The sequence below is a fragment of the Anomaloglossus baeobatrachus genome, chromosome 1, assembly GCF_048569485.1.
Source record: "Anomaloglossus baeobatrachus isolate aAnoBae1 chromosome 1, aAnoBae1.hap1, whole genome shotgun sequence".
Lineage (NCBI taxonomy): Eukaryota > Metazoa > Chordata > Amphibia > Anura > Aromobatidae > Anomaloglossus > Anomaloglossus baeobatrachus.
The window spans coordinates 29,167,084-29,188,915 of NC_134353.1; the positions used below are offsets into that span (position 1 = coordinate 29,167,084).

Below are 21,832 nucleotides of genomic sequence, written 5' to 3' on the forward strand. Positions count from 1 at the left end.
GATAGAAGGATAGATAGATAGATAGATAGATAGATAGAGGGAGGATAGATAGAGTCCCTGTGAGCACACGCGGCAGTGAGTTCACATTACCGGCCGTGGGAAATGCCCTGGAGTTACCTCTGCTGTCTCGCTGTGAGGCTGCATTCAGCAGTGTCTGTGTCAGTCGCGGCTGGATGCAAGCAGCGCAGGACGTCGGAGCTGTGGATTACGCTGGAGCTTTGTTTCGGGGGGTTAATAAAAGGGTGAACGAGGCTTATTTGTGTTTTATTTAAAATAAAGGATTTTTTGGTGTGTGTTTTTCACTTTACTTACGGGTTGATCATGTCAGCTGTCTCATAGACGCTGCCATGATCAAGCCTAGAGTTAATGGCGGCGATCCGCCGCCATTAACTCCTTGTATTACCTTGACTGCCACTGCTACACGGCTGCAGGAAGAGCCGGGGACACTCCGGTACTGCCGCATAATGCATGCGACAGTGCCAGGGCAGCTGCGGCTGATATTCTCGGCTGTGGGAGGGGGAGTGAGGCGGGGGACATTAACCCTGCCCCTCTCCCTCCCCAGCCTGAGAATACCGGGCCGCCGCTGTGTGCTTACCTCGGCTGGACGGTAAATATACAGCGGAGCCCACGTGCTTTTTTTTCTATATTTCCGTTTGCTTTCTATGTGTGTTCGATGTGTCTGTGATGTCTGTCTGTGTCCGTGATGTGTGTTCGATGTGTCTGTGATGTGTGTGTGTTTACTCTCTGCTCCGCTTCCTCTTCCTGTAATGACATCACTTCCCTGCAAACCGCAGGCAAGTGATGTAGATTACCGGAGGTAAACCGCGAAATACCGCAGGGAATAACACAGGAAAACGCAGTGAACCGCACAGAATTTGCTGCCTGCGTTATTCCCTGCGGGATTTCACGATTACATTGGAGTCAATGGAGTGAAATTCCGCAGCGACGTGCGGAAAAGAATTGACATGCAATTGATTTTGCTGCGGGATTCCCGCTGCAAAACATGCAGCTGTCAAATTCCGCCCAGTGCGCACAGGATTTTTTTTCCCATAGGTTTTGCTGGTGATGCACTGCAGAGATGTTATGAACATTTTCTGCAGCGAAACATGCAGCAAATCCGCAGAAAATCCGCGGCAAAATCCGGTAAGTGCGCACAGGGCCTAACAAAGTAATAAAAAAAGATCATCCGAAATTGCTATTTCATGAGGAACACAAGATTTTGGTAACGTACACATTAGGAGAGGTGATGAACATCTTAGGCAAAGTTCACATGTCCAGTAATCATCCGTTTGCAGAACAGATTGATGCTTGATCCGCTCTGATGGACGATTACTGGATGTGTGAACTAAGTCTTACATGTACAGAAAGTGCAGAGCGGGCTCAGAAGCGCAGCCCACTCCATACAGTGGAGATTCTGTCTGCAGTCACCACTAGGGGGAGCTCCCTGTATACAGTTATACATGATAGGATCCTGTCTGCAGCCACCACTAGGGGGAGCTCCCTGTATACAGAGATACATGATAGGATCCTGTCTGCAGCCACCACTAGGGGGAGCTCCCTGTATACAGAGATACATGATAAGATCCTGTCTGCAGCCACCACTAGGGGGAGCTCCCTGTATACAGAGATACATTTTAAGATCCTGTCTGCAGCCACCACTAGGGGGAGCTCCCTGTATACAGAGATACATGATAAGATCCTGTCTGCAGTCACCACTAGGGAGAGCTCCCTGTATACAGAGATACATGATAATATCTTGTCTGCAGCCACCACTAGGGGGAGCTCCCTGTATAGAGATACATGATAATATCTTGTCTGCAGCCACCACTAGGGGGAGCTTCCTGTATACAGAGATACATGATAAGATCCTGTCTGCAGTCTCCACTAGGGGGAGCTCCCTGTATACAGAGATACATGATAAGATCCTGTCTGCAGCCACCACTAGGGGGAGCTCCCTGTATACAGAGATACATGGTAAGATCCTGTCTGCAGCCACCACTTGGGGGAGCTCCCTGTATACAGAGATACATGGTAAGATCCTGTCTGCAGCCACCACTAGGGGGAGCTCCCTGTATACAGAGATACATGAGAGATTCTGTCTGCAGCCACCACTAGGGGGAGCTCCCTGTATACAGAGATACATGATAAGATCCTGTCTGCAGCCACCACTAGGGGGAGCTCCCTGTATACAGAGATACATGATAAGATCCTGTCTGCAGCCACCACTAGGGGGAGCTCCCTGTATAAATAATAATAATAATAATAATAATCTTTATTTCTATAGCGCCAACATATTCCGCAGCGCTTTACAATTCAGGAGGAACATATACATATCATATACATAAACATATACAAACAAGTAACAATTATAGAGGATACAATATTTAAAAGGAAAAATGGCAACCCTGCTCGTGAGAGCTTACAATCTACAATTAGATATTAGACAATAATAATATACAGAGATGTATACAGAGACAAACATCTTACCATGTATACAGAGATACATGGTAAGATCCTGTCTGCAGCCACCACTAGGGGGAGCTCCCTGTATACAGAGATACATGATAAGACCCTGTCTGCAGCCACCACTAGGGGGAGCTCCCTGTATACAGAGATACATGATAAAGATCCTGTCTGCAGCCACCACTAGGGGGAGCTCCCTGTATACAGAGATACATGATAAGATCCTGTCTGCAGCCACCACTAGGGGGAGCTCCCTGTATACAGAGATACATGGTAAGATCCTGTCTGCAGTTACCACTAGGGGGAGTTCCCTGTATACAGAGATACATGATAAGATCCTGTCTGCAGTCACCACTAGGGGCAGCTCCCTGTATACAGATATACATGATAAGATCCTGTCTGCAGTTACCACTAGGGGGAGTTCCCTGTATACAGAGATACATGATAAGATCCTGTCTGCAGTCACCACTAGGGGGAGCTCCCTGTATACAGAGATACATGGTAAGATCCTGTCTGCAGTTACCACTAGGGGGAGCTCCCTGTATACAGAGATACATGGTAAGATCCTGTCTGCAGTCACCACTAGGGGGAGCTCCCTGTATACAGAGATACATGATAAGATTCTGTCTGCAGCCACCACTAGGGGTAGCTCCCTCTATACAGAGATACATGATAAGATCCTGTCTGCAGCCACCACTAGGGGGAGCTCCCTGTATAAAGAGATACATGATAAGATCCTGTCTGCAGCCACCACTAGGGGGAGCTCCCTGTATACAGAGATACATGGTAAGATCCTGTCTGCAGTTACCACTAGGGGGAGTTCCCTGTATACAGAGATACATGGTAAGATCCTGTCTGCAGCCACCACTAGGGGGAGCTCCCTGTATACAGAGATACATGGTAAGATCCTGTCTGCAGCCACCACTAGGGGGAGCTCCCTGTATACAGAGATACATGGTAAGATCCTGTCTGCACCCACCACTAGGGGGAGCTCCCTGTATACAGAGATACATGGTAAGATCCTGTGTGCAGCCACCACTAGGGGGAGCTCCCTGTATACAGAGATACATGATAAGATCCTGTCTGCAGTCACCACTAGGGGGAGTTTCCTGTATACAGAGATACATGGTAAGATCCTGTCTGCAGCCACCACTAGGGGGAGCTCCCTGTATACAGAGATACATGATAAGATCCTGTCTGCAGCCACCACTAGGGGGAGCTCCCTGTATACAGAGATACATGATAAGATCCTGTCTGCAGCCACCACTAGGGGGAGCTTCCTGTATACAGAGATACATGATAAGATCCTGTCTGCAGCCACCACTAGGGGGAGCTCCCTGTATACAGAGATACATGATAAGATCCTGTCTGCAGCCACCACTAGGGGGAGCTCCCTGTATACAGAGATACATGATAAGATCCTGTCTGCAGCCACCACTAGGGGGAGCTCCCTGTATACAGAGATACATGATAAGATCCTGTCTGCAGCCACCACTAGGGGGAGCTTCCTGTATACAGAGATACATGATAAGATCCTGTCTGCAGCCACCACTAGGGGGAGCTCCCTGTATACAATTATTTGCTCTTACATAACCGAAGTATCATCATTATTCGTGCATTGTACTGCTCCTATAAAGACATGAATAATGGAGAGACCACAGACGGTAACATAGAAAAGTTATGGTACTTACTATGGGGGTCCCAAAGGGAATATAACCTGCAAATGAGGACAGAAGAGAACAGCAGCAGTGTTACTTGCAGTCCACTAGGGGGATCCCTTCAAAACTGTTATTTTGCACTGAGGCTGAGTTACAACATATACTCCAGTTACAACCAAAGCTGCAGTCACAATTTCAGACGGGCATGAGGGCATCATGCTGGATCAGCCATATATAATGACATCATAATACACGCAGAGGGCACAGGGCCAATATAGCAATAGAGGTAAGACGCACCTGACATTCGGAAAGGCATGAAAATCTTCTCATTCGTATCTGGGTGGATGATCGCCTGCGGAAAAAGAGAGAGACAGCGTCAACCTGGGAATGAGGGGCACGGGGGACGCACTGATCTATGTTCTGCAACCGCACCGACACAGTAAGTACCAGGGACCTATATTCCTGCAGAAAAGATACAAGTATGACATCAGAATATATACCAGACTAGATTATTATTATTATCTGTATATTATTATCATTATTAATTATTATTATTATTATTATTATCATCACTGCCATCCATACAGGACCAGTGCCAGATGTGTGACCTCAGAACCTACACCTGATGACATCACTGCCATCCATACAGGACCAGTGCCGGATGTGTGACCTCAGAACCTACACCTGATGACATCACTGCCATCCATACAGGACCAGTGCCAGAAGTGTGACCTCAGAACCTACACCTGATGACATCACTGCCATCCATACAGGACCAGTGGCAGATGTGTGACCTCAGAACCTACACCTGATGACATCACTGCCATCCATACAGGACCAGTGCCAGAAGTGTGACCTCAGAACCTACACCTGATGACATCACGACTATCCATACAGGACCAGTGCCGGATGTGTGACCTCAGATCCTACACCTGATGACATCACTGCCATCCATACAGGACCAGTGCCAGAAGTGTGACCTCAGAACCTACACCTGATGACATCACTGCCATCCATACAGGACCAGTGCCAGATGTGTGACCTCAGAACCTTCACCTGATGACATCACTGCCATCCATACAGGACCAGTGCCAGAAGTGTGACCTCAGAACCTACACCTGATGACATCACTGCCATACATACAGGACCAGTGCCGGATGTGTGACCTCAGAACCTACACCTGATGACATCACTGCCATCCATACAGGACCAGTGCCAGAAGTGTGACCTCAGAACCTACACCTGATGACATCACTGCCATCCATACAGGACCAGTGCCGGATGTGTGACCTCAGAACCTACACCTGATGACATCACTGCCATCCATACAGGACCAGTGCCAGATGTGTGACCTCAGAACCTACACCTGATGACATCACTGCCATCCATACAGGACCAGTGCCAGAAGTGTGACCTCAGAACCTACACCTGATGACATCACTGCCATCCATACAGGACCAGTGCCAGAAGTGTGACCTCAGAACCTACACCTGATGACATCACTGCCATCCATACAGGACCAGTGCCGGATGTGTGACCTCAGAACCTACACCTGATGACATCACTGCCATCCATACAGGACCAGTGCCAGAAGTGTGACCTCAGAACCTACACCTGATGACATCACTGCCATCCATACAGGACCAGTGCCAGAAGTGTGACCTCAGAACCTACACCTGATGACATCACTGCCATCCATACAGGACCAGTGACGGATGTCTGACCTCAGAACCTACACCTGATGACATCACTGCCAGCCATACAGGACCAGTGTCGGATGTGTGACCTCAGAACCTACACCTGATGACATCACTGGTATCCATACAGGACCAGTGTCGGATGTGTGACCTCAGAACCTTCACCTGATGACATCACTGCCATCCATACAGGACCAGTGTCGGATGTGACCTCAGAACCTACACCAGATGACATCACTGCCATCCATACAGGACCAGTGCCAAATGTAACCTCAGAACCTACACCTGATGACATCACTGCTATCCATACAGGACCTGTAGCGGACGTATGCATAGGACCTCTAGCCTTACTGGCCTTCAATCCAAACCTCCCATTCCACTTCGTTTCTGAACCATGTGTAGCGTCTGCAAAAAGGAAACAAAATAACCAACCTGGTGACTGAACCGCTGGGCATGGCAAGCCGTCAGATGGCATGTCAGAGCGCCGGCACGTCTCACCTCCGCACAAGGTACAGGCGGCAGCAGATGTTAGCAGTGAATAGCACAATACAAGAGCCGCATTACATGCACATAAATTGTCAGCCCTTCTGGTTCCGGCCTCCTAAGGCGTCTTTATTGGATTTATTTTCTACCTTCTTTAAGGTGTTTATCACCTAATATGCATATGTTACCTGCTCGAGTTTCCGTAGTGCACCTGCTATCCAGGTCACAAAGCTCTGAGGGGTGTAAAGTGGCACCGGGTGGATACAGAGCACTGCCAGGAAGATCTACTTCTTACTGCTCCTCTACTCCAGCTTGGAAGGTGGGGTCCCACCGCTAGTAGACCATCTCCACAGATCGGCCTTCATTTCCCATTCATGCCCCCTTTCCTCCTTCATTGTGTCGGGTTTTTTTTTTTAGATTTCACCAATTAACACGTACTTCATTACCCTCTGATTAGTTACTGGTAGGATCTGTGGAGGTGTGTAGAGGTGTACTGCCATGGTAATGGCTCCTGGAAGTCTCTAGTCAAAGCGAGGTGAAGAAGGAGGGAGACGCAAGACCTGGAACCTCTGAAAGAGGCAGAAAACTGGGCCCAGCACGTGTGACCTGGATAAAAACTTCTGAGGGGGGCAGCAAACTAAGTCCAGCACATGAGACCTGGATAAGAACCTCTGAGGGGGTCAGCAAACTGGGCCCAGCACATGTGACCTGGATAAAAACTTCTGAGGGGGGCAGCAAACTAAGTCCAGCACATGAGACCTGGATAAGAACCTGAGGGGGCAGCAAACTGGGCCCAGTATGTGAGACCTGGATAAGAACCTCCGCAAGGGGCAGCAAACTGGGCCCAGCACGTGAGACCTGGATAAGAACCTCTGAGGGCGGGGCAGAAAACTGGGCCCAGCAAACTGGGCCCAGCAAGTGAGACCTTAATAAGAACCTGAGGGGGCATCAAACTGGACCCAGCACATGAAACCTGGATAAGAACCACTGAGGGGGGCAGCAAACGGCCCAGCACATGAGACCTAGATAAGAACCTCTGAGGGGGGCAGCAAACTGGGCCCAGCAAGTGAGACCTAGATAAGAACCTCTGAGGGGGGGGGCAGCAATCTGGGTCCAGCACGTGAGATCTGAATAAGAACCACTGAGGGGGAGCAGCAATCTGGGTCCAGCGCGTGAGATCTGAATAAGAACCTCTGAGGGGGCAGCAAACTGGGCCCAGCACGTGAGACCTAGATAAGAACCTCTGAGGGGGGACAGCAAACTGAGCCCAGCACGTGAGACCTGGATAAGAACCTCTGAGGGGGGACAGCAAACTGAGCCCAGCACGTGAGACCTGGATAAGAACCTCTGAGGGGGTCAGCAAACTGGGCCCAGTACGTGAGACCTGGATAAGAACCTCTGAGGGGGTCAGCAAACTGGGCCCAGCACGTGAGACATGGATAAGAACCTCTGAGGGGGTCAGCAAACTGGGCCCAGCAAAGAAGAAGTAGCAGAGGACAACAGATCGGACGAGCTGCAGCCACTCAAACCGAAGGCCCTAACTCAGGATGAATCTGATCGGGAAAGGTTCACGGATCTACAGGGCGGCCTTCCACACCAAACCTATAAAATATAACCTATAGGTCTGACTGGAACATCCCTCAATATTGAGCTTGCAGGCCACAACTCCCACTAATGGATGTAACAAACTTCTCCAATGTTGGATTTGCCCTAAATGTCAACAGTGACAAAAACCCTCTAACCCACTAATGACCTGAAGAAGCCTGAAAAGGGGATCTTTTACGAGGTCAAAAGTGATCAGTTTTTGCTCTTCTTTTATTCCTCCTGCTCCCCTTAGTATTGCATTTTTTGTTTTACAAATCTTCCATGCAGGTCCAGTAGATAGGGGCCTTTTTATTTACTGCTGAATGTTGTCTAAAGACACTCCTTTACATAATCCTGTCAGCCACAGCCACTTTGGAAAGACCGTAACAATCAGCCCTAACTAAAAAGGTCCATATCTCTGGAACCCTATGGCCGATTTGCAAAAAAAAAAACAAAAAATGTAATACTCAGGGCAGCAGCGGGAATAAAATAAGTGCAAAAACTGGACACTTTTGATGTGATGATCGGTCCTCTTTAAATACCGACTGTGGAGACACGGAGGTCAGTGGGTGCTCTCGTCCGCTAGCCCAGCCACCTTAAGAAAGACAGCATGGCCCAGGGCTCATCCCAACTGAACGCCCGACCTCCTTAACCATGGGTGGAACACTACTCAGACAACACAGGGTGAGGGAATCACAATATTACGACTTTATTGGATCCCCAAACAATTAACGGCACATAACACATAACCAGCAAAACACACAAATGTAACAGGCAACAGTTTCTCACCCTTCCGCTGACTCACCAGGGATTAGACTGTCCGTGCCTCAGAGCTTCCAGGGCGACTTACTCCAATCCAGCAGCACCCCGCTTTCGGCGGGCACCCACCGAGAATGGAACAATGCCAGATTTAGAAAGCAGGCTGAGGACCGCAAAGCCTGAAGTCAGGTGACCAAATTGTCCCAACCTGGATTCCTTCCTTAGGTAGTCTTTCATATCTCAGACAAATCCTTGCATTCGATGCTGAACTCCATGTAGTGTTATAATCCAGATTCAGTTATGGCTTGCCAATCGGAACCGCAGATCCTAGATTGGTATCATGTAGCAAGAGTCTACCTGAGCGATGGACTGTCCTCCTTCTTATACCCCTGAGCTCTCCATTCAGACCATTGGGGTCTTCACGATTGGTGGATAAGACGGGGCTCTTATTGGCTAGATTTCAAGCTGGATACAAAATATCCAGAGACGAGGGAGAGACAGCTAAGTTACATCGCATCTAGCAATGCACATGGTAATACCATGGGAGGTTCGCATAATCTATTTGTCAGGGTGTCTGACCTTCACTGGCCAAGGCAATTACATGAGTCAACATGAACTTTAACACTCCTAAGAGTCCTGTAGAAACAATGAGGGGCTTATCCCTCCTTTATAAACAAACTACCATCATGTCTGGCTGAATTTTAAGAAACTCAACCCATGCTAGGCACTGACAAAGTCCATGTCATCACACCGACCATTGTTTATTTATTTTTAATTTTTTAAACAGTTGTTGCATATTAGAAATTCCTTCACCTATAACAGTTGTGCAGCTATCGAATATATGGGCCAGAGGTTCGAGTAATATATGTACAATAAAATGGATTTTTTTCAATTTTTTTTTAACTTTTTCAGTACTTTTCTTTTTTTGCGTGGGAAGTGGATTTAAATTTTTTTTTTTATTATTTTTTCTTATAATTTAATTAGTTTTTGTTACATCCCGTGATATGGCCCATAAGAAGTCATAAAAGATCTCCTGTGGACATTTTTCCTTATTGTTCAGTTTTTCACTGAAACTAGTTATAGTTTTAGTAGCCACGGGCCCAGACAGTGCTGCTTTACTGGGCAGACACCACGCGGGTGTAGCAAGAAGCATACGCATTGCGCCTGCTTCTATTCACTTCTAAGCACTTCTGTCTTTTTCTCCTCGTCAGGGGCCTTCAAGGTTGCAGGAAGTTCAGTGTTTAAGAAGCAAATTAAAAAAAGGCCAGATCAAATGATTATGGGAGAGTCTGGAGAGATCACTGTCGGCTAAACGTTTTGAGGCCGTCTTGGAGTACTGAGAGTGCCTTAGCAATGGCTGACTTATAACGGGAGGCTTCCCGACGGGGCCGACAACAGTCATCAGATGAGGTTCTGTTTCGTTATTCCCATGTTTGACCTCCTGTGAAGGCAAACATGCCATGTTGTAGCAAGTACGGTGCCCAGAACCCAAGACCTTGCATTCACAATTCCCAGGTCTAAATCAGAGTCTGTTCGTTGTGGCCATATTGCCGATAAAGGGTCACCAGAAACGGGCTGTAACAAGTAATATAAAAGGTATTTATTGGCTGTACATCAGCAGAACTCACCTGCTTTATCTTCTGAGCCGCCCAGAGCTGAAAAACACAAGGGAGAAATCACTGAGGGACATGGAAACACTGATGATCGGGCAGAGAGCTCAATGTCAAGAGGCGGCAGCTTTCCCTTCTCTCCAGAATCACCAGTATTACATACAGAGGTCTGCTGCACAACAATTACAGAAATATCCTACATACATATCATACAAAGGAGAACAATCCGACGCTGGCTCACACTGGGAAGACCATAAGGTTCACATTACAAAGAGGCTCTGTTCGAGGAGACGCAGACTTATTTCTATGCATACATTCACACAGGCTTTTACACATCTAGTAATTCGTGCTTCGAAAAGTGGATAACAAGCCCTACTTGATGGACCTAAACCTCGTGAGGGTTTCCACCACAGTTTCTGGATGAAATCTTTAGAGGACACACGATGATCTGTGAGATGCTACCTGTAAAAAAAATGTGCGAAAATCCAGATGCAAAAAAAGAAGTTTAGATCACTTTTTGCAAAAGATCATTAGCTTAGACCTCCTGTATGGAGGTCAACAAGGATCAATAACCAATGTGACATTAGGCACCGATGGAGGGAGAGTAATGGAGACAGACGGGTGCCAAGAAGATCCACGGCCACTGTCAGGCATTTTCTCTGTGGAGCAATATCATAAGAGAACACTGACAGACATCACTGTGGCCCCTTTGTCTTGAGGACCATTGGACCCATCTCAGTGACAAAGTGATAATATCTGGTGCCATGTGGCTAGGCCACTATGTAGGTTCAAATCCATGGTTACGTGGCCAGGAATTGACAACTTCTGTTGCACAATCCTATCCAGAGGTGAATGATGTGGATGCAGTCCTTCACCCTCTTCCTCCTCTCGTAGAATCAGCCTCCAACCGACGTGACAAGGAATGGTGGCCCTACCTGAGACCCATGTATTGCTGCAGGACATATTGGCATCGAGGTGCTACATCGAGTCATCAAGTGCAACTCAACTGGTCAAATGTCCAGTCCAGTAATATGGCCAGAAACCAATAGGGCGGGACAGTGAAACGATGAAATCCTACCAGTGACTCCTAGTGTGTCTGGAGATTGGAGATACTCTGAAGACCACCAGTGATTGCGAAACAAGAATTTGCCAAACTGTTGCATGCAGAGATGAAAGGGAATGGGGTAAACTAATTGGAAAACCCCTACTCTTTAATTACAGTGACCACTAGAAAAGCTTTGGAGAAGAACAGGCACTCGATGGAAGCCCGTTTGGACTCCGGCAAAGTGGTGGTCTTCGACCATGGCTTTCCCACACCGAAGTCTGGATCCAGAGATTATACAAATCGATGTCAGAGATCACAACCATCCAGGCTCAATCTGATTGGTCCTTGAATTGATTTTGTTCTACATGGACTCCACACTAGAAATCTTCAAGTTCTGCTGCCGAGTGACTCGTGGGTATATATAGACGCCTTCACGTAAACGGCGCTGGCTCCGCAGACTGCGTGTGAGTAACATATTGTGCATAAATATTTATATTAATGTGTAAATGCCGGGAACATCGCGCCGGAGGCTGAATGTGAAAAGTAGATTAAATTGGTGCAACCAACAACAGACTTAATTAATTTACGAGAAGAAATGGGGTGGACCGAAGGGGAGCCGCTCCCGACCACCTCCAGGGCATAAATGTCGTGTATTCCCTGGTTGACGTCTGTGTGTCTAAAATACCCCTAAATAGTAAACTGGGGTAATGCAGGGTCCTCCACCTCCATGAGAAGAATAGCAGCACCAGTTGTGGAATTCTGGAAGTCACAGGATGCATAGAGATGTTCAAAGCTTCTGGATTTTTTACCCTCGAGTATGAGCACCACAGCAGAACCTTACGCAGACAACCATTAATGACCTCACCGACAGCAGCCAAAACTGGAAGGGCCGGGATTTCAACATGAGGCTCAGACTCAAGGCTGAAGAAATCCAGAGGTTTTGTAAATTTTGTTCCCATGTTTCCTTGATTTGCAGATTGGTGAGGTCTCCATACTGTGATTTCCAGAATTCATCCACTTTTCCTTCCTGGGGCTGTAGCTTCACTGTTGAGTCCCAGGTCAGGCCTCCAGCACTATATGTAGCAGGTAACGTCTAGGAGGTCACCAGGAGAGGACTCTGCCGACCTCGTCATCTATAATGAGAGGACTCTCGGGAATCTGAACAGTAAAGCCCGTTTAGTGTCTTCTCCTGCTGTGTAAGTTTTGAGTATTTTTATTGGATAAGGAAAGCCTCACTTGCTTGGATCTTCTGGCTCATAGTGGATGTTCTGATAGATTCCTCCCATATGTCCTATATGAGGAATAAAACAAAGTAACCTCTGGGAGATCCGCTCACCCACCAGCACGCTCTCCTCTGCCCTTCCTGCTCACCAACGTGAGCCCCGCACGACTAGGAACATAAAGGATCCTCCTCCTCCATCCTCTGGTTGGCTCACACAGGACTGACCCTTTGTGTTGTAAACCGGCTTTTTTCCACGTTCTGACTGACCCTCAGGACTTGACCCCAGCTATTCCTGTTGAGGCTTTTGTAGTCCGATTCGGTGGTTGTGCCACCTCTGTGGTTCTCACCTGGTGGTGGACACCTCCCTCAACATTGACGCCATCACAATGGCCTATCCCCATCCGACAACCCCCGGGATATAGGAGATGACCTTACATCAGCATTGGAGACTCCGGGTGGCAGCGTCCCGTGCTTGTAGTCCTCCAGCAGCAGCACAACCTCCTTAAGGCGACTCTGCAAATCAAAAAGGAAATGTGGGTCAGAGGATTTCAGGGGAATGAGCCGAGGCAGAGAGAATAGGAACCCACAGGAGAAGCATTAATATTATCAGCACAGGGACAATTATGGGACCACCAGAAAATAATTGCTGCCATCATTTCTGTGTGAAGTAGAGAGATCAGAATGAACAGAAGACCGGCCCCACCACAGGACATCCCTCACACCCCCGTGATATGAACATGGGGGCCACTACACTGTTCAACCCGCACCACCCAGATGTGAATACGAGGGTCACTACACCAATCACCCCCGCACCACCCAGATGTGAACACGAGGGTCACTACACTGATCACCCCCACACCACCCTGTGAGGAGAGGACACTGTTACAGGGGCGCTGTGAGGAAAGGACACTGTTACAGGGGCGCTGTGAGGAAAGGACACTATTACAGGGGCGCTGTGAGGAAAGGACACTGTTACAGGGGCGCTGTGAGGAGAGGACACTGTTATAGGGGCGCTGTGAGGAGAGGACACTGTTACAGGGGCGCTGTGAGGAAAGGACACTGTTACAGGGGCGCTGTGAGGAAAGGACACTGTTACAGGGGCGCTGTGAGGAGAGGACACTGTTACAAGGGCGCTGTGAGGAGAGAACACTGTTACAGGGGCGCTGTGAGGAGAGGACACTGTTACAGGGGCGCTGTGAGGAGAGGACACTGTTACAGGGGCGCTGTGAGGAAAGGACACTGTTACAGGGGCGCTGTGAGGAGTGGACACTGTTACAGGGGCGCTGTGAGGAGAGGACACTGTTATAGGGGCGCTGTGAGGAAAGGACACTGTTATAGGGGCGCTGTGAGGAAAGGACACTGTTACAGGGGCGCTGTGAGGAAAGGATACTGTTACAGGGGCGCTGTGAGGAAAGGACACTGTTACAGGGGCGCTGTGAGGAAAGGACACTGTTACAGGGGCACTGTGAGGAGAGGACACTGTTACAGGGGCGCTGTGAGGAAAAGACACGGATATAGGGGCGCTGTGAGGAGAGGACACTGATATAGGAGCGCTGTGAGGAAAAGACACTTATGGGCCCGCTGTGACCTGAGGCCATGGTGTAGCTGATGGGGGAACGGTGCAGGATGACGAGGTTCCTTTACACTCATCCACACTGACACATAAAGGTCATAGAGGGCGACGGAGGTTCCCGACTCGGCAGTCATCCTCCTGTCACATCCAGTTGACGGCCATAAAGCAGATCCGGCAGCACGCCCAACTGCTGCACGGCATTAAGGAGAATGTAGCTGTAGTCTCCCACAATTCACCACAACAGAGATGCTTCTAAGAACGAGCACCGCCAATGCGACATCTAAGGAGGATGGGCACCGCCAACGTTACAGCTAAGGAGGAGGAGCACCGCCAACGTTACAGCTAAGGAGGAGGAGCACCGCCAACGTTACAGCTAAGGAGGAGGAGCACCGCCAACGCTACAGCTAAGGAGGAGGAGCATCGCCAACGCTACAGCTAAGGAGGAGGAGCATCGCCAACGCTACAGCTAAGGAGGAGGAGCATCGCCAACGCTACAGCTAAGGAGGAGGAGCATCGACAACGTTACAGCTAAAGAGGAGGAGCACCGCCAACCCTACAGCTAAAGAAGAGGAGCACCGCCAACCCTACAGCTAAAGAGGAGGAGCGCCGCCAACTCTACAGCTAAAGAGGAGGAGCGCCGCCAACTCTACAGCTAAAGAGGAGGAGCGCCGCCAACTCTACAGCTAAAGAGGAGGAGCGCCGCCAACTCTACAGCTAAAGAGGAGGAGCGCCGCCAACTCTACAGGTAAAGAGGAGGAGCACCGCCAACTCTACAGCTAAAGAGGAGGAGCACCGCCAACTCTACAGCTAAAGAGGAGGAGCACCGCCAACTCTACAGGTAAAGAGGAGGAGCGCCGCCAACTCTACAGGTAAAGAGGAGGAGCACCGCCAACTCTACAGCTAAAGAGGAGGAGCACCGCCAACTCTACAGCTAAAGAGGAGGAGCACCGCCAACTCTACAGCTAAAGAGGAGGAGCACCGCCAACTCTACAGCTAAAGAGGAGGAGCACCGCCAACTCTACAGCTAAAGAGGAGGAGCACCGCCAAATCTACAGCTAAAGAGGAGGAGCACCGCCAACTCTACAGCTAAAGAGGAGGAGCACCGCCAACTCTACAGCTAAAGAGGAGGAGCACCGCCAACTCTACAGCTAAAGAGGAGGAGCACCGCCAACTCTACAGCTAAAGAGGAGGAGCACCGCCAACTCTACAGCTAAAGAGGAGGAGCACCGCCAACTCTACAGCTAAAGAGGAGCACCGCCAACTCTATAGCTAAAGAGGAGGAGCACCGCCAACTCTACAGCTAAAGAGGAGGAGCACCACCAACTCTACAGCTAAAGAGGAGGAGCACCACCAACTCTACAGCTAAAGAGGAGCACCGCCAACTCTACAGCTAAAGAGGAGTGCCGCCAACTCTACAGCTAAGGTGGAGCCATGCTACATCTACAGCTAAGGAGGAGCCACGCTACATCTACAGCTAAGGAGGCGCCACGCTACATCTACAGCTAAGGAGGAGCCATGCTACATCTACAGCTAAGGAGGAGCCATGCTACATCTACAGCTAAGGAGGAGCCATGCTACATCTACAGCTAAGGAGGAGCCATGCTACATCTACAGCTAAGGAGGAGCCATGCTACATCTACAGCTAAGGAGGAGCCACGCTACATCTACAGCTAAGGAGGAGCCACGCTACATCTACAGCTAAGGAGGAGCCACGCTACATCTACAGCTAAGGAGGAGCCACGCTACATCTACAGCTAAGGAGGCGCCACGCTACATCTACAGCTAAGGAGGAGCCATGCTACATCTACAGCTAAGGAGGAGCCATGCTACATCTACAGCTAAGGAGGAGCCACGCTACATCTACAGCTAAGGAGGAGCCATGGTACATCTACAGCTAAGGAGGAGCCACGCTACATCTACAGCTAAGGAGGAGCCATGCTACATCTACAGCTAAGGAGGAGCCACGCTACATCTACAGCTAAGGAGGAGCCATGGTACATCTACAGCTAAGGAGGAGAACTCTGCCATTTACTGCTAAAGGAGGAGCACCGCTACATTTGTTGCACATGTCCTCCCTCTGCCGTTCCCCATTGCTGAGCACCCCGACCTCGCGTCTCTGCCGCTCACACGTCTATATTCAGCCTCTCGCAGGACGACGTTTTCATGGAGAATCTTTTCTCTCATCGTCTGATTCGCACCATCTGTCTGATTCCATCTCACTCCTGCCTCATCCTTCCTGCATCACCGAGATATCTCCTCACCCATCGCCTGCACGAAGGCGCTTATGTGGATTATCAGGATCCCCGCTGACCGCGGTACGTCCTGCGCTGGCCGCCAGGGGAGCGGAACGTCCTACCCTGGGCGCCAGGGGAGCGAAACATCCTGCGCTGGCCGCCAGGGGCGCGCAACAGATAAGCTGGACCCCCTGAAGGCAGACACCCCTGACGAGACAACCAACAGCTATGCCCCCTCCCCCAGCCGAGTTACATTGTCTTCCTCCAGTGGTGTCCATTATACTCCATGAGGCTTCTAGATACCTTTCTCATCTTTACCTCTTCCTGCACTCCAGTCACACCCAGAGCTGCACTCATATTCCCAGAATCCTCCACTCACAGCTGCGTACACAAGCGACGCTCGCAGTGTCCCAAGCTCCACTCACATCCAGAGCTGCACTCATATTCTCAGTATCCTCTGCTTAGAGCTGTGTACACAAGCGACATTGGCAGTGTCACATACTCTAGTCACACCCAGAGCTGCACTCTTAGCCACCACTTAATTCCAGTCCCCCCCTTACTCCTGCGGAGTTAACCCCTGCATTCCCAGTTCCCAGCAGCCGCGGAGCGTTCCCATTAATGAGATTAATAAGTAGTAGGAGCTGATGGAGACAGGACACATGGAGGGAACATAATGTGACATCAGTGTGTGAGGAAACAGCAGTCGCTACAAGTAACAACAAACTTCCCGAGAAGAAGAAACAGGATGTGCCGCACTTTCCCCGCTCATGTCGGAGTCTTGGCAATCATTCAGCCGCCCGAAAGATGGAAGCTGCAGTGACTAGAATACAGAAAGCAGGCAGCGCCACAATACTGAGGAAGCGGGGGTCCAGAGGGGCGAGGATGGGCCAAGAGGGGTCCACCCACCCGTCAGCACAGGGTCAGATACCACCGGCCTGAAAAAACAATAATATAATACACCTGAGCTGCTGCAGAACCTCATCATGCACCTGAGCTGCTGCAGAACCTCATCATGCACCTGAGCTGCTGCAGAACCTCATCATGCACCTGAGCTGCTGCAGAACTTCATCATACACAGCTACAAATTGCAGGGGTTGCGGACCCCGAGCACGCAGGGGGTGCAGACACTGAGCACGCAGGGGGCGCAGGCACTGAGCACGCAGGGGGCGCAGGCACTGAGCACGCAGGGGGCGCAGGCACTGAGCACGCAGGGGGCGCAGGCACTGAGCACGCAGGGGGCGCAGGCACTGAGCACGCAGGGGGCGCAGGCACTGAGCACGCAGGGGGCGCAGGCACTGAGCACGCAGGGGGCGCAGGCACTGAGCACGCAGGGGGCGCAGGCACTGAGCACGCAGGGGGCGCAGGCACAGAATATGCAGGGGGTGCAGACACAGCGAACGCAGGTGGTGAAGACACTGAGCACGCAGGGGGCGCAGACACCGAGCACGCAGGGGGCGCAGACACCGAGCACGCAGGGGGCGCAGACACCGAGCACGCAGGGGGCGCAGACACCGAGCACGCAGGGGGCGCAGGCACAGAATATGCAGGGGGTGCAGACACAGCGAACGCAGGTGGTGAAGACAGTGAGCACGCAGGGGGTGCAAACACTGAGCACGCAGGGGGCGCAGATACAGAGCACGCAGGGGGCGCAGACACTGAGCACGCAGGGGGCGCAGGCACTGAGCACGCAGGGGGCGCAGGCACTGAGCACGCAGGGGGCGCAGGCACTGAGCACGCAGGGGGCGCAGGCACTGAGCACGCAGGGGGCGCAGATACAGAGCACGCAGGGGGCGCAGACACCGAGCACGCAGGGGGCGCAGACACCGAGCACGCAGGGGGCGCAGACACCGAGCACGCAGGGGGCGCAGACACCGAGCACGCAGGGGGCGCAGACACCGAGCACGCAGGGGGCGCAGACACCGAGCACGCAGGGGGCGCAGACACCGAGCACGCAGGGGGCGCAGACACCGAGCACGCAGGGGGCGCAGACACCGAGCACGCAGGGGGCGCAGACACCGAGCACGCAGGGGGCGCAGACACCGAGCACGCAGGGGGCGCAGACACCGAGCACGCAGGGGGCGCAGACACCGAGCACGCAGGGGGCGCAGACACCGAGCACGCAGGGGGCGCAGACACCGAGCACGCAGGGGGCGCAGACACCGAGCACGCAGGGGGCGCAGACACCGAGCACGCAGGGGGCGCAGACACCGAGCACGCAGGGGGCGCAGACACCGAGCACGCAGGGGGCGCAGACACCGAGCACGCAGGGGGCGCAGACACCGAGCACGCAGGGGGCGCAGACACCGAGCACGCAGGGGGCGCAGACACCGAGCACGCAGGGGGCGCAGACACCGAGCACGCAGGGGGCGCAGACACCAAGCACGCAGGGGACGCAGACACCGAGCACGCAGGGGACGCAGACACCGAGCACGCAGGGGACGCAGACACCGAGCACGCAGGGGGTGCAGACACCGAGCACGCAGGGGACGCAGACACCGAGCACGCAGGGGGCGCAGACACCGAGCACGCAGGGGGCGCAGACACCGAGCACGCAGGGGGCGCAGACACCGAGCACGCAGGGGGCGCAGACACCGAGCACGCAGGGGGCGCAGACACCGAGCACGCAGGGGGCGCAGACACCGAGCACGCAGGGGACGCAGACACCGAGCACGCAGGGGACGCAGACACCGAGCACGCAGGGGACGCAGACACCGAGCACGCAGGGGACGCAGACACCGAGCACGCAGGGGACGCAGACACCGAGCACGCAGGGGACGCAGACACCGAGCACGCAGGGGACGCAGACACCGAGCACGCAGGGGTGCAGAGAGCTGTGGTATCTATTTTGCTGGATGACCTTGATACATGACAGATTTGAGGACTGCTCCATAGTCACGGGTTTTGGATGGTGGAGATTCGTAGTTCATTGACATCAAGCAGAGATCTTATAAATGCTGATGAACTGAATCCCAGAGTATATTAGGTCGCTGCACACTGAGCACTGTGAGAAAACACGATGACCAGCGGTCATACAGCCCCCTCTCATTAGCCCTGGATGCGCCCTCCGCTTCCTCCCCTGCTATTCCCGGCATGTGCGGCCACTCACAAAGTGGAGGACCCTCCATTCAACCAGTTGTTAATAGTTACTATAACAACGGAGAGGAGCGGCGCCGGCCGTGCTTGGAAAACTGACGGCGGGGAATTCAGAGATTTAAAGCTACAGACACCCGGGTGCAGCACTGCGGCCAGTGTATCTGTGAGATGTACCGCCTGAGTGTGCGTCACCGCAATATAACGTGCATAATCCGGCACCTCTGCTACTACAGGAGCAAAAACAGCGTCCCCATAACGCCAATGCTGCTGTGGCCGTGCGTTAAGACTTGTGAACGTAGATTTTGGAATGACATGATGTATCGGCTAGGAGAATGGAGAGGAGCGCTCACCGTATCCCCTTGGCGTAATATGCCGCCATCCCCGCTATATGACTAAAGAACAGGGCGGAAGAAGCCCTTACCTCAGTGACGAAGAGCGTGCGCGGATCGATGATGTCCAAGAAGTGGCGGAACCTCCCGTAGAACGTGTTCTGAAAGAGAAGAAAAGGGAAAATAATGAAAGACCTGCACAATGGTGACCTCAAAATCACCACTATTCACTAATAAGGCTGCAATGGACTCTCGTTAGAGGTCTACGTCAAGAAATTGTTGCAGATGCTATCATTATAAAAATGTTCAGAATTGCCGTATAATATTACAATCGGCCTAAAAGAGTATGATCAGGTGGATCAAATCGCCGTAATCTGGTGCCAACCTCAGATTGTGTGGATCAGGTGGACCATCTACGGCAGTAATCTGGTGCGTCTTACATTGGGTAGATCTGGTGGACTATCCATGACTGCAAACTGGTGTCAGCCTCAGAGAGTATAGATCAGGTGGACCATCCACGGCAGTAATCTGGTGCCAGCCTCAGATTGTGTAGATCAGGTGGACCATCCACGGCAGTAATCTGGTGCCAGCCTCAGATTGTGTAGATCAGGTGGACCATCCACCGCAGTAATCTGGTGCCAGCCTCAGATTGTGCAGATTAGGTGGACCATCCACACTAGTAATCTGGTGCCAGCCTCAGATTGTATAGATCAGGTGGACCAGTCACAGCAGTAAACTGGTGTCAGTCTCGGATTTCTGGTGTATCTCCTTTGACAAATTCGTGATGGAATTACCTATGGCAATCCCGACACAATTGAATATGGCCACCGTTGCTTGGGCTATTGAGTTTATTACATAATTATGCGTTCCTCAGGTATTCAATCCCAAACTCCTTCCTCTTTTCTCTATTCACTGCCCCAGTTGAACACCCAATTATACACATCGTCCAGTGACATCACCCCTCCTCATGTCTACAGCACCCTACATCTCCTCATCTCTCCTGTCCTACCTGATCACTCCACCACAGTGCTGCACCTCCCTACATCTTGTCCTCATTTTAACTACCATACTACCCTTCCTCTACACCAGTGTTTCTCAACTCCAGTCCTCAAGACCCACCAAGAAATCATGTTTTCAGGTTTTCAGGCTTTCATTAATGTTGCACAGGTGATGGAATTATTCCCTGTCTAATATTGAGGAAAACCTGATCTGTTGATGGGTCTTGAGGACTGGAGTTGAGAAACACTGCTCTACACAGTTCTGCACAGCCCTACATCTCCTCCTCATTTCTGTCTATACTAGTCTACATCAGCTCCTCATCGCTGTCTATATCTTACCTGTCCTCTCTACAATGATGCACTGTTGTTCATGTCCTCTTCATCGCTACCATCCTTTCGCCTTCACAGTTCTGCACCACCCTGCATTTCCTCCTCATCTCTACCAACCTACCTGCCTCTGCAAAGTGCTGCACCATCCTACATCTCCTTATCTCTGTCAATACATCCTACGTGTCTTCTCCACGCTGTGGCACCACCCTACATCTCCAATATTTCTGTCTACATCCTAACCATCCTCTCCGTAGACCTGCACCATGCTACAACTCCTCCTCATCTCTACCACCCTCTCCGTCCTCTCCACAGTACTGCACCACCCTATATCTCTGTCTACACCCTATACATCCTCTCCATATTCCTGTACCACCCTACATCACCTCCTCACCTCTACCACCCTACTCATTCTCTCCATTCTGCTAATGATCTAAGACTAACATACTCCAAACCCTCTACTCCCGACTCCAGGACTTCTCCTGTGCTGCACCAGTTCTCTGGAATGCACTACCTTGAACAATCCAATTAATTCCATGTGTCCAGAGTAATAAGTGTGCTCTAAAAACATTTCTTTAGACCGGATTATCACCTCACCTTACTAATCTAACTGTTCATTGCTCCTTTCTAATTTTTCCTCAGAATCTGGTCCCTCCTATCTTGTCTGATATTATCTGTACATGTCCGCTAGAATGGTAAAGTCTGGGTGCTATAGAAATAAAACTATTATTTATTCACAAGAGGTGACGATTGTGGG

General features: G+C 51.0%; 1 protein-coding gene across 1 annotated transcript in view; it reads right to left on the bottom strand.

The window, feature by feature from the left end:
* SFXN5 (sideroflexin 5) overlaps positions 1-21,832 on the bottom strand; it is a 261,225-nt gene that overhangs the window by 214,446 nt on the left and 24,947 nt on the right. Inside the window, exons 2-6 of the mRNA XM_075346236.1 lie at positions 19,843-19,911; positions 12,957-13,034; positions 10,273-10,299; positions 4,419-4,473; positions 4,155-4,180 (exon numbers count right to left, since the gene is read on the bottom strand). Of these exons, the coding sequence (XP_075202351.1) occupies positions 4,155-4,180; positions 4,419-4,473; positions 10,273-10,299; positions 12,957-13,034; positions 19,843-19,911 (255 nt within the window). The remainder of the gene's footprint in view (positions 1-4,154; positions 4,181-4,418; positions 4,474-10,272; positions 10,300-12,956; positions 13,035-19,842; positions 19,912-21,832) is intronic.